General features: G+C 50.7%; 1 protein-coding gene across 2 annotated transcripts in view; it reads right to left on the bottom strand.

The window, feature by feature from the left end:
• Positions 1 to 16690, bottom strand: part of fndc3ba (fibronectin type III domain containing 3Ba) — a 228081-nt gene that overhangs the window by 157907 nt on the left and 53484 nt on the right. The window contains exons 1-2 of one of the 2 annotated variants that reach the window (XM_037546631.1): positions 9347 to 9455; positions 7993 to 8138 (exon numbers count right to left, since the gene is read on the bottom strand). Coding sequence is in view for 1 of the 2 variants with exons in the window: in XM_037546630.1 (XP_037402527.1) it covers positions 9347 to 9460 (114 nt within the window). In the remaining variant the exon portion in view is untranslated. Of the gene's footprint in view, positions 1 to 7992; positions 8139 to 9346; positions 9489 to 16690 lie in introns of those variants that run through there. The other variant, XM_037546630.1, reaches the window with a different exon arrangement.

The raw sequence follows: 16690 nt of genomic DNA, 5'->3' as shown, positions 1-16690 counted from the left end.
CCCCTCTGTCTCTCCCTCTCTGTCTCCCCCTCCCCTTCTCTGTCTGTTTCTCCATCCTTCTCCCTCTCCCCCTCCCCCTCTGTCTGTCTCCCTCTCCCTCCCTCTACCCCCCTCTCTACCTCCCTCTCCCCCTCTGTCTGTCTCCCTCACCCTCCCTCCCTCCCCCTGTCTCTCCCTCTCTGTCTGTCTCCCACTCCCCCCCCCTCTGTCTCTCCCTCTCTGTCTGTCCCCCCCCTCTCTACCCCCCTCTCTACCTCCCTCTACCCCCCTCTCTACCTCCCTCCCCCCCTCTGTCTGTCTCCCTCTCCCTCCCTCTACCCCCCTCTCTACCTCCCTCCCTCCCCCTGTCTCTCCCTCTCTGTCTGTCTCCCTCTCCCCCCCTCCTTTCCTGTCTCTCTCTGTCTCTGTCTCCCCCTCCCCTTCTCTGTCTGTTTCTCCATCCTTCTCCCTCTCCCCCTCCCCCTCTGTCTGTCTCCCTCTCCCTCCCTCTACCCCCCTCTCTACCTCCCTCTCCCCCTCTGTCTGTCTCCCTCTCCCTCCCTCCCTCCCCCTGTCTCTCCCTCTCTGTCTGTCTCCCTCTCCCCCTCCTCCTTTCCTGTCTCTCTCTGTTTCTCCATCCTTCTCCCTCTCCCCCTCCCCCTCTGTCTGTCTCCCTCTCCCTCCCTCTACCCCCCTCTCTACCTCCCTCTCCCCCTCTGTCTGTCTCCCTCTCCCTCCCCCCCTCCCCCTGTCTCTCCCTCTCTGTCTGTCTCCCTCTCCCCCCCCTCCTTTCCCGTCTCTCTCTGTCTCTGTCTCCCCCTCCCCTTCTCTGTCTGTTTCTCCATCCTTCTCCCTCTCCCCCTCCCCCTCTGTCTGTCTCCCTCTCCCTCCCTCTACCCCCCTCTCTACCTTCCTCTCCCCCTCTGCCTCCCTCTAACCCCCTCCCTCTAACCCCCTCCCTCCCCCTGTCTCTCCCTCTCTGTCTGTCTCCCTCCCCCTCCCTCTCTCTCCCCCTCCCTCCTTTCCTGTCTCTCTCTGTCTCTCCCTCCCCTTCTCTGTTGGTTTCTCCCTCCTTCTCCCTCTCCCCCTCGCCCTGCCTCCCTCCCTACCCCCCTCTCTACCTCCCTCTCCCTCCCTCCCTCTACGCCCCTCCCCCCTCTCTCCCCCTGTCTCTCTCTCTATGTCTGTCTCCCTCTCTACCCCTCCCTCCTTTCCTGTCTCTCGCTGTCTCCCCCGCCCCTTCTCTGTCTGTTTCTCCCTCCTTCTCCCCCTCCCCCCCCCCCCCCCCCCCCCCTGTCTCTCTCCCTCCCATCCTGTCTCTGTCTCCCCCTCCACTTCTCCCTCTCTATGTGTTTCTCCCCCCCCCCTCCCCCTGTCTCTCCCTCTCTGTCTGTTTCTCCCTCCTTCTCACTCTCCCCCTCCCCCTCCCTCCCTACACCCCCTCTCTACCTCCCTCTCCCCCTCTGTCTGTCTCCGTCTCCCTCCCTCTACCCCCTCCCTCCCCCTGTCTCTCCCTCTCTGTCTGTCTCCCTCACCCTCCCTCTACGCCCCTCCCCCCTCTCTCCCCCTGTCTCTCTCTCTATGTCTGTCTCCCTCTCTCCCTCTCCCTCCCTCCTTTCCTGTCTCTCGCTGTCTTTGTCTCCCCCGCCCCTTCTCTGTCTGTTTCTCCCTCCTTCTCCCTCTCCCTCCCTCTACCACCCCCCCTCCCTCCCCCTGTCTCTCCCTCTCTGTCTGTCTCCCTCTCCCTCCCTCTACCACCTCCCCCCTCTCTCCCCCGTCTCTATCTCTGTGTCTGTCTCCCTCTCTCCCTCTCCCTCTCTCCCCCTCCCTCCTTGCCTGTCTCTGTATCCCCCTCCCCTCCCTCCCTACACCCCCTCTCTACCTCCCTCTCCCCCTCTGTCTGTCTCCGTCTCCCTCCCTCTACCCCCTCCCTCCCCCTGTCTCTCCCTCTCTGTCTGTCTCCCTCACCCTCCCTCTACGCCCCTCCCCCCTCTCTCCCCAGGTCTCTCTCTATGTCTGTCTCCCTCTCTCCCTCTCCCCCTCCCTCCTTTCCTGTCTCTCGCTGTCTCTGTCTCCCCCGCCCCTTCTCTGTCTGTTTCTCCCTCCTTCTCCCTCTCCCCCTCCCTCCCTCCCTACCCCCCCCTTCTCCCTCTCCCTCCCCCTACCACCCCCCCTCCCTCCCCCTGTCTCTCCCTCTCTGTCTGTCTCCCTCTCCCTCCCTCTACCACCTCCCCCGTCTCTATCTCTGTGTCTGTCTCCCTCTCCCTCTCTCCCCCTCCCTCCTTGCCTGTCTCTGTATCCCCCTCCCCTCCCTCCCTACACCCCCTCTCTACCTCCCTCTCCCCCTCTGTCTGTCTCCGTCTCCCTCCCTCTACCCCCTCCCTCCCCCTGTCTCTCCCTCTCTGTCTGTCTCCCTCACCCTCCCTCTACGCCCCTCCCCCCTCTCTCCCCAGGTCTCTCTCTATGTCTGTCTCCCTCTCTCCCTCTCCCCCTCCCTCCTTTCCTGTCTCTCGCTGTCTCTGTCTCCCCCGCCCCTTCTCTGTCTGTTTCTCCCTCCTTCTCCCTCTCCCCCTCCCTCCCTCCCTACCCCCCCCTTCTCCCTCTCCCTCCCCCTACCACCCCCCCTCCCTCCCCCTGTCTCTCCCTCTCTGTCTGTCTCCCTCTCCCTCCCTCTACCACCTCCCCCGTCTCTATCTCTGTGTCTGTCTCCCTCTCTCCCTCTCCCTCTCTCCCCCTCCCTCCTTGCCTGTCTCTGTATCCCCCTCCCCCTCCCTCCCTACCCCCCTCTCTACCTCCCTCTCCCCCTCCCTCCCTACCCCCCTCTCTACCTCCCTCTCCCCCTCCCTCCCTACCCCCCCTCTCTACCTCCCTCTCCCCCTCCCTCCCTACCCCCCTATCTACCTCCCTCCCTACCCCCTCTCGGTCGGTCTCTCGCTCTCTGTCTGTCTGTGTGTCTCTCTTTCTCTCTCTCTCTCTGTCTGTCTCCCTCTCCCTCTCTCCCTCTGTCTGTCGTTCTCTCCCTCCATCCCTCCCTCTCCCTTCATCCCTATCTGTCTATCCCTCCCTCTCTCTGTCTGTCTGTCTCTCCCTCCCTGTCTGTCTGTCTCTCCCTACTTCTCTCTCTCTTTCTGTCTGTCTGTGTGTCTCTCTCTGTCTGTCTCCCTCTCTCTGTGTCTCTCTCCCTCTCTTTCTCTGTCTCTCTCTCTGTCTGTCTGTGTGTCTCTCTCTGTCTGTCTCCCTCTCTCTGTGTCTCTCGGTCTCTCTCTCTGTCTGTCTCCCTCTCGGTCTCTCTCTCTCTGTCTGTCTCCCTCTCTGTCTCTCTCTCTCTCCCTCTGTTTGTCGGTCTCTCCGTCTCTCTCCGTCTCCCTCTGTCTGTCGGTCTCTCCCTCTCTCTCCGTCTCTCCCTGTCTCTCCCTCTCTCCGTCTCCCTCTCTCCCTCTCCGTCTCCCTCTGTCTGTCTCCCTCTCGGTCTCTCCCTCTCTCTCTCTCCGTCTCTCTCCCTCTCCCTCTCTCTCTCTCCCTCTCTCCGTCTCCCTCTCTCTCTCTCCCTCCATCTCCCTCTCCCTCTCTCCCTCCTTCTCCCTCTCCCTCTCTCCCTCCTTCTCCCTCTCCCTCTCTCCCTCCCCCTCCGTCTCCCTCTCCCTCCGTCTCCCTCTCCCTCCGTCTCCCTCTCCCTCTCTCTCTCCCCGTCTCTCTCTCTCTCTCTCTCTCTCCCCGTCTCTCTCCGTCTCTCTCCGTCTCCCTCTCTCCCTCTGTCTGTCGGTCTCTCCCTCTCTCTCCGTCTCTCTCTCTCTCTCCCTCTCTCGCTCTCCGTCTCCCTCTCTCTCTCTCCGTCTCCCTCTCTCCCTCTGTCTATCAGTCTCTCCCTCTCTCTCCGTCTCTCTCTCTCTCCCTCTCTCAGTCTCCCTCTCTCTCTCTCCCTCTCTCAGTCTCCCTCTCTCTCTCTCCGTCTCCCTCTCTCTCTCTCCCTCTCTCTCCGTCTCCCTCTCTCCCTCTGTCTGTCGGTCTCTCCCTCTCTCTCCGTCTCTCTCTCTCTCTCCCTCTCTCGCTCTCCGTCTCCCTCTCTCTCTCTCTCTCCCTCTCTCGCTCTCCGTCTCCCTCTCTCTCTCTCCGTCTCCCTCTCTCCCTCTGTCTATCAGTCTCTCCCTCTCTCTCCGTCTCTCTCTCTCTCCCTCTCTCAGTCTCCCTCTCTCTCTCTCCCTCTCTCAGTCTCCCTCTCTCTCTCTCCGTCTCCCTCTCTCAGTCTCCCTCTCTCTCTCTCCGTCTCCCTCTCTCTCTCTCCCTCTCCGTCTCCCTCTCCCTCTCTCGCTCTCCGTCTCCCTCTCTCTCTCTGAAGAAGAAAGTGCATCTCTGTCTCGACCTCACCTGTCAGACAGTGACCACACCGCCTCCCCTCTCTGGGTCGCCAGGACTGTTTATACCTGCCACGTTCTTTGGCCAGGCTGTGGTCCCTGTCTCTCTCCCTGTCTCTCTCCCTGTCTCTCTCCCTGTCTCTCTCCCTGTCTCTCTCCCTGGGACTGGACAGATCTGTTTTTTATGAGCGCTAAAGTGCTGGATGTTGACGGCCTGCCTGTGTTTTATTGTGGACTTTTTAGAATTTGGAGGGTTTTTAGCATGTCTGGAATGAGCAGCACCTCGTTACACTGGCTTCTGTTATTTATGGGTCTCGACTGGACGTATGAAGCAAAATGTCTCCCGCACTAGTCAGGGTTCTTGCTTCTTCCAATATCTTTACCCTCCGCCATCTAGTGGAAGTTGCAGGACCTGGTCTGGACCATGTGGAGGACCTGGCGGTGCGTTTGGGGGTGAGGTCCTTGCATATTGTGGCCAAACTCATACTGTACTGGAGGTCAGTGCTGTCCTCTGAGGAACGAGCACTGATAAAGAAGTATGGTGAAGGAGTGCTCAGCCCTGATGAGGATGACCCCTTCCCCGAGGTTACCATCGGTCCTGACCTGCAGGACTGTCAGGGCCCCCTCCTGGACCGTAAAGAGGAGCTGAGCATGGACCTGAGTTCAGCCTCTGGGAAGCTGCTTTACTCGGCCTGTGTGAAGGTTTTTAATAGACAGAGGCTGGAGAACAGGACCGACACGCCGTGGCGAGATGCTCTGGGTCTCGCTGACGAGGTAAAGCCACAATGGAGAGCACTGTATAAACCACCGTTAACTAAAAGAGTGGCAGATCTACAGTGGAGGGTTTTACATGGAATTGTTTCTGTTAACTCTTTTATTTCTGTTTTAAATCCAGAGGTCACTCCAGGATGCCCTTTTTGTCTTGAGAGGGAAACAGTGTTTCACGGTTTTAGGCTGCGTCCCCATTTTGACATTTTAAAGACTGTTTCTGTCTTTTAATGTGATTTTTACTGCTCATACTTTTATCCTTGGTTTTAAGTATGTCCAGAGAGAGAGGTTCAAGTGAGAGAGGTTCAATTTTATTCTTGGTCAGGCCAAACTGGCAGTGTACACGAGTCTGAGAAATCGTGTAGCGCAGGCGGCCGACTCCGATGTAGTACGGACTTTCTCTAGACCGGTCAAATCAAGGATTCTGTTTGATTTTATCTACTATAAGTGTCTGTCTGACCTGTAGATGTTTAAAGTGGTGTGGTGTCGCAGGGAGGCAGTGTGCTCAGTTTTAGATGATGAACTTTACTTTGCACCTGATTTTATTTAACACAAAATGGATTGTACTCTTTTGTACTTATTTCTTTCATTATCTATTATTTATTCAGCAACCCGTTTGCTTTTATGTGCTGGTTTGAGGGCTGAGATGGCCTGAAGTCACTTTTACACACTGTAACGAGATGTGGTTACAATAAAGTGCTGTTAAAAAGTCAAAAGTCTCTCTCTCACACTCTCTCTGTCTCCCTCTCTCTCCCTCTCCGTCTGTCTCTCCCTCCTCCCTCTCTCTCTCTCTCTCCCTCCTCCCTCTTTCTGTCTCGCCCTCTCCCTCTCACTCTGTCTGTCTCTCTCACTCTTTCTGGCTCTCTCTCTCTGTCTGTCTCTCTCTCTCTGTCTGTCTCTCTCTCTGTCCCCCCCCTCTCTCTGTCTCTCGCTCTCCCTTCTCCCTCTCTGTCTCTCTCTCCCCCCTCTCTCCCTTCTCCCTCTCTGTCTCTCTCTCTCTCACTGTCTGTATCTCTCTCTCTCTCACTGTCTGTCTCTCTCTCTCTCTCACTGTCTGTCTGTCTCTCTCTCTCACTGTCTGTCTCTCTCTCTCACTGTCTGTCTCTCTCTCTCTCACTGTCTGTCTCTCTCTCTCTCTCTGTCTGTATCTCTCTCCCTCTCTGTCTCTCCCTCTCTGTCTCTGTCTGTCCCCCCCCTCTCTCTGTCTCTCCCTCTCCCTTCTCCCTCTCTGTCTCTCTCTATCTCTCTGTCTGTCTCTTTCTCTCTCTCACTGTCTGTCTCTCTCTCTCTCTCTCTCTCACTGTCTGTCCCCCCCCTCTCTGTCTCTCCCTCTGTCTCTCTCCCTCACTGTCTGTCCCCCCCTCTCACTGTCTGTCTCTCTCTCTCTCTCTCACTGTCTGTCTCTCTCTCTCTCACTGTCTGTCTCTCTCTCTCTCACTGTCTGTCTCTCTGTCTCTCACTGTCTGTCTCTCTGTCTCTCTCTATCTCTCTGTCTGTATCTCTCTCTCCCCCCCCTCTCTGTCTCTCCCTCTCCCTTCTCCCTCTCTGTCTCTCTCTATCTCTCTGTCTGTCTCTATCTCTCTCTCACTGTCTGTCTCTCTCTCTCTCTCACTGTCTGTCTCTCTCTCTCTCTCACTGTCTGTCTCTCTCTCTCTCTCTCACTGTCTGTCTGTCCCCCCCTCTCTCTGTCTGTCCCTCTCCCTTCTCCCTCTGTCTCTCTCTCTCTCTGTCTCTCTGTCTGTCTACCCCCTCTCTCTGTCTCCCCCTCTGTCTCTCTCTGACCCTCTTCCCTCTCACTCTGTCTGTCTCTCTCCCTCTCTGTTTGTCTGTCTCTCTCTCTCTCCATCTCCCTCTCTCTGTCTCTGTGTATCTTTCTCTTTTTCTCTCTCCCTCTCCCTCTCTCTCCCTCTGTCTGTCTCTCCCTCTCTCTCCCTCTGTCTGTCTCTCCCTCTGTCTCTCCCTCTGTCTCTCCCTCTGTCTTTCCCTCTGTCTTTCCCTCTGTCTTTCCCTCTGTCTGTCTGTCTGTCTCTGTTCTCTCTCTCTGCCTGTTTGCCTGTCTGTCTCTCCCTCTCCCTCTGTCTGTCCCTCTCTGTCTGTCTGTCCTTCTCTTTCTCTATCTCTATCTCTATCTCTATCGCTATCTCTGTCTGCCTGTCTGCCTGTCTGACCCTCTCCTGTCCCTCTCTCTCTTTCGTGAAGAGAAAAAAAAAAAACCATCAGGGCACATACCCTGACTCTTCTTAAAAGGAATGTGAACCCCTATTTAGCCTCCAAAGTCCTCTGTCAGTTTCCCAACACACCCATTATCACCTCTTTATTGGGTTACTTGTCAATCATCGATTATATTCAATCACAGCCCCCTGTCACACAGGCCTGGTATATCTGCATGTTATTCATTTTACTGCATTTGTAACCCCACAGAAAAGAAGGTCTGATTCCTGTGCAAGCTTTAGTCCAATTTTCTACATTTTATGTCCATGCATCTATGTGTCTAAGTCTATATATGTCTAAGTGTCTATGCATCAGTATTGGCAGATGTGTTCATAAACATCAGTGTATCCAAACACACAGTGTGTTCACCATGCCACTTCCAACTTTACACACCCTCACACAGTTAGCTCTGATGTCACTGTTGCTGTCGTTGCTATGGTAACAGCATAAAATTATACAGAGTCAATCTAACAAATGGCTGAGTCAACTGTGTTCACAGGAAAAAGCCCCTCCCTGAGCCCCAATTCCATGTCCCCCAACAAACTAAGAGAACACACACGCATTCACACCACACCTGCTGTAACCATGGCAACCACCTGTTACTTAGAGGGTGGTCGGCTACGCAGCTGGATATACGGGCTAGCAATGTTTGTGTATGTGGAACAGTGTTCTCAATACTTACCCTCTCATATCTGCAGGAAACCTGTGGGCCACTGCAATGTCAACAGTATAGCCTTTCCACTGTATGCTCTTCTGAGGTCTCCAGTGCGGCCTGTCGCTTTCACGACATTGTGATGTCATCACTGCAGCCTATCGACTGTAGGTCCCCTGCAATGTCATTGGTATATCTCATCACATGGGCCCTTGCCATGTCACTGGTGCGACCTGTCACTTAAGGGTCATTGGCGGGGTGCATCTTCCTTCTGGGCCACTGTCATCAGTGCAGTTTATTCCTTATGGGCCATTACGATGTCATCAGTGCAACATGCCATGCAATGGACCATCACTATGTCATCGGTGCAGCCTGTCTCTTATGAGTGATTATGAAGTCACCAGTGCAGCTTGTTTATTACGGGCCATATGATGTCATAAGTGCAGCCTACCATTTCAATGTCATCAGGGCAACCAGTTACTTATGGGTCACTGTGCGGTCATCAGGGCAGCCTTTCATTTTGCTGGGCATTGTGATGTCTTTGGTGAAGCTACTCACTTATGGGCCGCTGTAATGTTATCAATGAAGCCCGTCACATATGGGCCAATGTGATGTCTTCAGTGCAGCCCGTCACCTATAGGCCGTTGTGATGTCATTGGTGAAGCCTTGCTGTTTTGGGCAATTGTAATGTCACCGATGGAGCCTGTCACTCATGGGCAGTTGTGATGTCATCCCTGCGATGTTATCAGTTTACGACTCTCGGAGGTCATTAGTGAAGCTGGGCACTTGTGGCAGTTCAGTCGGTTACTTGTGAGTCATTGTGATGTCATCAGTGCAGCTTTTCATTTATGGCCTATAATGTGATGCCATCAGTGCAATCTACCAGTTATGAAATCACTGCTGCATTATAAGTGTAGCCAGTCAATTCTGTGCCAGTCCATCATTGGTGAAGCCTGGCCCTTGTGGACCATTGTGCTGCCATCTGTGGAGCGTGCCATGCTCACAGGCTCCACCCCCCTCTACATTAAACACTACTAAAGCACCCACTGTCTCCCTATTCTGAGACCACTCCTCTACCTCACTTCTATCATTTCATTCATCCCTCCCTCCTTTCAATAAACCTTATACATTTTGGAAAAGCTACAATTGCTGCACTTCATGTAGCACTTGTCTGTTAACAAGTGCTATTATTTCATGCCTCCATCCTCCCATTAAAGCCCATTCATTTACTAAGTAAGCTACAGACATCAAACTGTTAGAGAGATCTAACAGTTGACCCAAAGCACACAGCTGAAGTTCACAGCAACAGTCCATCATTTATTGGCTTCTACTATCCCTTTCCATCCCTCCAATGTTAGTTTTAGAAAGAGGCACTCTTTCTCACCTGCTGTGCTGCATCTCCATTCACCATGGGCGGCATCAAGGCCACCTCCCCGCTCAGCAACGTCGGCGGCAACTCCAGCGGCATCGGGTCCGTCATCATCATAGTGACGTACATTCATGGAGAAATATACTAGACTGGCCTTCTGCAGAGAGAGAGAGAGAGACCAAGAGACAGTGTTTTTAGTAGGGATGGGGGGGAAATCGATTCTTACATGCATCGCAATGCGGACGTGAACGATTCTGAATTGATTCATACATTAAAAAAAATCAATCTAAATATTTAATTTATGACGGAATGTTGACGGAACGCAACTTGGAAGTGGGTAAGTGTGGCACCCGGACAGTCTGTGACCGCACATAACAAACACACATGGATGAGCGAGAAATCTGACCAGAAATCCGACCGCACATCAGTGTGTGCTGATGTCCTAGTATAGGCCAAAAAATATAACATTAAACGAAAATGCTGACTGACTTTGCTCTGCTTTAAGCTTTAGCTCAGCTATAGCCGCTTTCCTCTCGTCTCTGCCAGGAAGCATTTCCTGTGAAGTAGAGCAGCTTACTGTAAAATGTCTCTCAGTGTTCGGCTGTTTTACGAGGCTGAAGTCGCTTCTTATTCTCCAGCTTCTTGTTTGAATTTTTACGTTCCACCTCAAATTCTGACTGAGGCGCCGAATGTGAATGCAGCACCATTTAATGCAGAACGGGAAAATTCGAAAGAGAATCTGATTTCATCTGCCCAACTTTTTAGTGTATGACAGTCTCTCATTGCAGATTTAACGTATCAGGAAACTGCGCTGCTCATAAATGCGAATAAGTTTATTCGGCTCCAAATGTTTGTCTTAAATCTCCCTCTTTATCTTTTCATAGCTACTAGCTCAGCAATATTGCATTGCTAGGTGACCTGCAGTCTGCGCGCCAGGGGAAAAGGGACCTGGATTAGAGCCACACAAACGCCACTTGTGTCACACGAAAGTCAAATATTCTGCAATTGACAAACATGAGAAAAAATGTTACACGTTTCCACCCGTTTTCCATCTGGTTGTACTGTCTGCCAACCAGAGGACTGCCGAGCAAGCGATGTTGAAGCTTCCACCCAACTCAGAGGTGAATTACAAACTCTACTGCAACTTTTATTGCCCAGGATTTGCATCCATTCTCAGTCATTGAGAAGCAGGGCTTTTGTGCTACATTGCACACTTTGGAGCAGAGATATTTTGCTGACACAGCGACACCCCCCCACCACCCACCTCCCACCCCCCACTCCACCTACAACAACACCAAAACCAAACATGTGGGCAGCAAACATGACTGTGCAGATATTATGTAGATTAGCAGGAAATACGACACGCAACACTGGACATGGCATGTCGTCAGAAAGCTCAGCTTCTCTTGTTGAAAGGCGGATTTAGAAGCTTGTTGATATGGAAAACAGATGCACCTCTGTTTTTGAACAGATGCAAGCAGAGTTCAAATGTCCTCAATTCTGCAGGATGACACAGTTAAGTTGGTCTCAGAAAAATGAAAGCTCTTCAACAGAACACCTTCCACATGACAGCAGTGTGGATGTGTCTATAGCACAAGCCCCTCCCCTTCCCACCCACTTTACACTGATTGGCTGACTGGTTATGTGCTTCCAGTAAAAGGCATACATCTGATTTCTCAATATGTATTCATCTGTACTGTCACAGAGAGCAAAATCAATCCATCACCACTTCACACACTGCACTCACTGTCAAGGCCTCACACTCCTCCTACAGCCAAGCCACAGTAATTATTGAACTTCAAAGAACCACCAAACCACCAAACCACACACAGCAATGCAACAAATCCACACGCACAGCAGTGGCCTTGGGGGGGTGGGGGGGGGGGGTAATTATGTCCCAGAGACAGGGGCATCACTAGACACAATTTCATAAGACACAGACCCCAGGAAAATGTTGCTGTGCCCCATTATAATCAGGTGAATTTGGTGAAATGTACTTTGCTTTGAGAACGTGAACATTCAGTGGAGTGAGACAGTACACCATGGCAAACACAAAACAGACCAACATACCCCAGTTGTCAATTATGATTGAAATTATCAAGGATGAATCTTCTCTCCTCATCGACATGGAGCAGAATCCATGATGAGCAGGAGCCAATAACGGTGCGAGAATACTCTCAGAGAGCAAGCAGCAACAGCAAACGCATCAACACAACAGCAAACGCAACAGCAAACACATTGGCAAGTGCACCAACGCACCGGCAAACGCACCAACGCACCGCAAACGCGCAAACGCACAAACGCACAAGTGCACCAACGCACCGGCAAACGCACCAACGCACCGGCAAACGCACCAACGCACCGGCAAACGCACAAGCGCAACAACGCACCGGCAAACGCACCAACGCAACGGCAAACGCACCAACGCACTGGCAAACGCGCAAACGCACAAGCGCACCAACGCACCAGCGAACGCACCAACGCACAAGCGCACCAACACAACGGCAAACGCACCAGCGAACGCACCAACGCAACGGCAAACGCACCAACGCCCTGGCAAACGCGCAAACGCACAAGCGCACCAATGCACCAGCAAACGCACCAACGCACCGGCAAACGCGCAAACGCACAAGCGCACCAACGCAACGGCAAATACACCAATGCACTTGCAAACACACCAAAGAAACAGCAAACGCACCAATGCACCAGCAAATGCAACAGCAAACGCACCAACCCACCAGCAAACACACCAAAGAAACAGTAAACGCACCAATGCACCAGCAAATGCAACAGCAAACGCACTAACCCACCAGCAAACACACCAAAGAAACAGCAAACGCACCAATGCACCAGCAAATGCAACAGCAAACGCACCAACCCACCAGCAAATGCACCAAAACAACAGCAAATGCACAAACGCAACAGCAAACACATGAACGCACCAGCAAACGCACCAAAACAACAGCAAACGCAGCAAAACTACAGCAAACGCACGAATGCAACAGCAAACACACTAAAACACCAGCAAATGCACCAACGCACCAGCAAATACACCAAGGCACCAGCACACGCACCACAGCAAGAGCAAACGCAACAGCAAGAGCAGTGGCAAATGCACCAGCGCAATGGCAAACGCATCAAAACACCTACAAACGCATCAAAACAACAGCAAACGCACCAACGCACCGGTAAACATACCCAAGTAACAGCAAACACACCAATGCACCAGCAAACGCATCAAAACACCTACAAACGCATCAAAACAACGGCAAACGCACCAAAGCAATGGCAAATGCACCAACACATCGGCAAACACAACAACGCACCAGCAAATGCACCAACGCACCAGCAAACGCACCAGCAAACGCAACGCACCAGCAAACGTACCAAAGCAATAAGAAATGCACCAACGCAACGGCAAACACACCCAAGCAACAGCAAACGTACCAACGCATCGGCAAACGCACCAACGCACCAGCAAACGCATCAAAACAACGGCAAACGCACCAAAGCAATGGCAAACGCACCAACGCATCAGCAAACACAACAACGCACCAGCAAATGCACCAACGCACCAGCAAATGCACCAGCAAACGAAACGCACCAGTAAACGTACCAAAGCAACAACAAATGCACCAACGCAATGGCAAACACACCCAAGTAACAGCAAATTAACCAACGCAAAAGCAAACGCAGCAACGCACCAGCAAACGCACCAGCAAATGCAGCAAAACAACAGCAAATGCACCAAAGCACCAGCATATGTACAAGAGCACCAACGCACCGGCAAACGCACCAACGCACCAAAGTAACAGCAAAGGCACCAACGCTTACACACCTTTTTTTATCCTGTAAGGCTGACTTTTACACACCTTTTTGTCCTGTAAGGCTGACTTTTACACACCTTTTTGTCCTGTAAGGCTGACTTTTACACACCTTTATGTCCTGTAAGGCTGACTTTTACACACCTTTTTGTCCTGTAAGGCTGACTTTTATACACCTTTTTGTCCTGTAAGGCTGACTTTTACACACCTTTATGTCCTGTAAGGCTGACTTTTACACACCTTTTTGTCCTGTAAGGCTGACTTTTACACACCTTTTTGTCCTGTAAGGCTGACTTTTATACACCTTTATGTCCTGTAAGGCTGACTTTTATACACCTTTTTGTCCTGTAAGGCTAAACTTGGAAGACTTTCTGTACTGTAAGGCTGTTGTACTGTAACTTTTGCCCCCTTTGTTCTCTGAGACTTACTTTTGCACATCTTTTTTGCTGGAAGAATAACTGTCTTATAAAAAAAGTCCAATATTTCAGTGAATGTAAATACTAAAGTAAAAAAGTGTTTTAAGCTCCAAGGATATGTCACTATTCCACTTTTAACCCTGTAATATGAGCACAACTGTAGCGTGTTTAGTTTCCCTTTCAGCGGTCAGTTTGGGATGGCCTCCCCCAGACAGCCTAGCTGAACAATCCCCTGATTGTTGAGCCAAGATCCACGCAGGAATTTTCAATTTAGCGTTTTTATCATCTAGTGCAATCGACACCTCTTTAATGAGACGCTGCTGTAGGACAGAAGAAAACGCAGCTCTTCCACAGCGTAAACTCTGCAGCGAGCATGCTAACGCTAACACAGGGCTTGTCTCTAAACTTATTAAAGCAATTGTTCTGTGAAAAACCAAAATGGGGGTTTAGTGGGGCATGATTGTTCTTTGGGTTTGCATAGGTTTGCAATGGATCATCACCCCCCACCCCCAGACCCCAGACCCCACACCTGCTCCCCTAAAGATGGACACCAAGTGAACAGGCTTTCCTATAAGGACTTTGACCTAGTTTGCAACAATGGATTTTTTATAATATAGGCCTGTCACACAAAAAGGTGTTTAAAAGTTAGCCTTACAGGACAAAAAGGTGCGTTAACGTCAGCCTTACAGGACAAAAAGGTGCGTTAAAGTTAGCCTTACAGGACAAAACGGTGCATAAATTTCAGCCTTACAGGACAAAACGGTGCATAAAAGTTAGCCTTACAGGACAAAAAGGTGCATAAAAGTTAGCCTTACAGGACAAAACGGTGCATAAAAGTCAGCCTTACAGGACAAAACGGTGCGTTAAAGTCAGCCTTACAGGACAAAACGGTGCATAAAAGTCAGCCTTACAGGACAAAACGGTGCATAAAAGTTAGACTTACAGGACAAAACGGTGCATAAAAGTTAGCCTTACAGGACAAAACGATGCGTAAAAGTCAGCCTTACAGGACAAAACGGTGCATAAAAGTTAGCCTTACAGGACAAAAAAAGTTAGCCTTACAGGACAAAACGGTGCATAAAAGTTAGCCTTACAGGACAAAAAGGTGCATAAAAGTTAGCGTTACAGGACAAAACGGTGCATAAAAGTTAGCCTTACAGGACAAAACGATGCATAAATGTCAGCCTTACAGGACAAAAAAAAGTTAGCCTTACAGGACAAAAAGGTGCATAAAAGTCAGCCTTACAGGACAAAAAAAAAGTCAGCCTTACAGGACAAAACAGTGCATAAATGTCAGCCTTACAGGACAAAACGGTGCATAAAAGTTAGCCTTACAGGACAAAATGATGCATAAAAGTTAGCCTTACAGGACAAAACGGTGCGTTAAAGTCAGCCTTACAGGACAAAACGGTGCATAAAAGTTAGCCTTACAGGACAAAAAGGTGCGTAAAAGTCAGCCTTACAGGACAAAAAGATGTGTATAAAAGTTAGCCTTACAGGACAAAACGGTGCATAAAAGTTAGCCTTACAGGACAAAACGGTGCATAAAAGTCAGCCTTACAGGACAAAAAGGTGCGTTAAAGTCAGCCTTACAGGACAAAACGGTGCGTTAAAGTCAGCCTTACAGGACAAAACGGTGCATAAAAGTCAGCCTTACAGGACAAAAAGGTGCATAAAAGTTAGCCTTACAGGACAAAAAGGTGCATAAAAGTTAGCCTTACAGGACAAAACGGTGCGTTAAAGTCAGCCTTACAGGACAAAACGGTGCATTAAAGTCAGCCTTACAGGACAAAACGGTGCGTTAAAGTCAGCCTTACAGGACAAAAAGGTGTTTAAAAGTTAGCCTTACAGGACAAAACAATGCGTTAAAGTCAGCCTTACAGGACAAAACGGTGCATTAAAGTCAGCCTTACAGGACAAAACAGTGCATAAAAGTTAGCCTTACAGGACAAAACGGTGCATAAAAGTCAGCCTTACAGGACAAAACGGTGCGTTAAAGTCAGCCTTACAGGAAAAACGGTGCATTAAAGTCAGCCTTACAGGACAAAACGGTGCATAAAAGTCAGCCTTACAGGACAAAACGGTGCATAAAAGTCAGCCTTACAGGACAAAAAGGTGCATAAAAGTTAGCCTTACAGGACAAAACGATGCATAAAAGTCAGCCTTACAGGACAAAACGGTGCATAAAAGTCAGCCTTACAGGACAAAACGGTGCATAAAAGTTAGCCTTACAGGACAAAACAGTGCATAAATGTCAGCCTTACAGGACAAAACGGTGCATAAAAGTTAGCTTTACAGGACAAAACGGTGCATAAAAGTTAGCCTTACAGGACAAAACAGTGCATAAAAGTTAGCCTTACAGGACAAAACGGTGCGTTAAAGTCAGCCTTACAGGACAAAACGGTGCGTTAAAGTCAGCCTTACAGGACAAAACGGTGCGTTAAAGTCAGCCTTACAGGACAAAACGGTGCATAAAAGTCAGCCTTACAGGACAAAACAGTGTGTAAAAGTCAACCATACAGGACAAAACGATGCGTTAAAGTTATCCTTCCAGGACAAAAAGTTCCATAAAAATCAGCCATACAGGACAAAAAGGTGTGTAAATGTTCTCACCTTCACACTCTCACTCTTTGTCTCTCCTTTTTTAGTCTCTCTCCTTTTTCTCTCATCATTCCTTTCTCCTCTGTCTCTTTATCAGTCCTGTCTATCTCTCTCTGTCTCTTGCCCCCCCCCCCCCTCCTTACAGTCAGCCTTACAGGACAAAAAGTGTTATATCTATTGAAGTAATCATGCATACACTCGCATGCTGCCCTGCTCCGCACTGTGTGGTGAGTGATCTGCCTCAGTTCTGCAGTGAGAGAAAAATAAAGGAATAAAATTATGTCGGTCATGCAACACCCTCAATTTCCTGTTTCCTGCTGGCAGACTGCTGACGGCCAGCTGTGACCTGCTATTGCACAACTCGGCTAACAGCGCACAGCTGCTCCCGCTGTCAGGACGAGCCGTGCACTCAGACCGGACCGGCCCAAACACTCAGTACAGTGTCCAGTCACATCCGCTAGGCTTTCTCTCTGAGTCTGAGTGGCAGGGTCAACGACACGCCCACACATGTTTACAGT

The sequence above is a fragment of the Pygocentrus nattereri genome, chromosome 17 (assembly GCF_015220715.1).
Source record: "Pygocentrus nattereri isolate fPygNat1 chromosome 17, fPygNat1.pri, whole genome shotgun sequence".
Taxonomy (NCBI): Eukaryota; Metazoa; Chordata; class Actinopteri; order Characiformes; family Serrasalmidae; genus Pygocentrus; species Pygocentrus nattereri.
The sequence above is the reverse complement of the archived record's forward strand: the minus strand, read 5'-3'. Positions and strand labels throughout refer to the sequence as shown.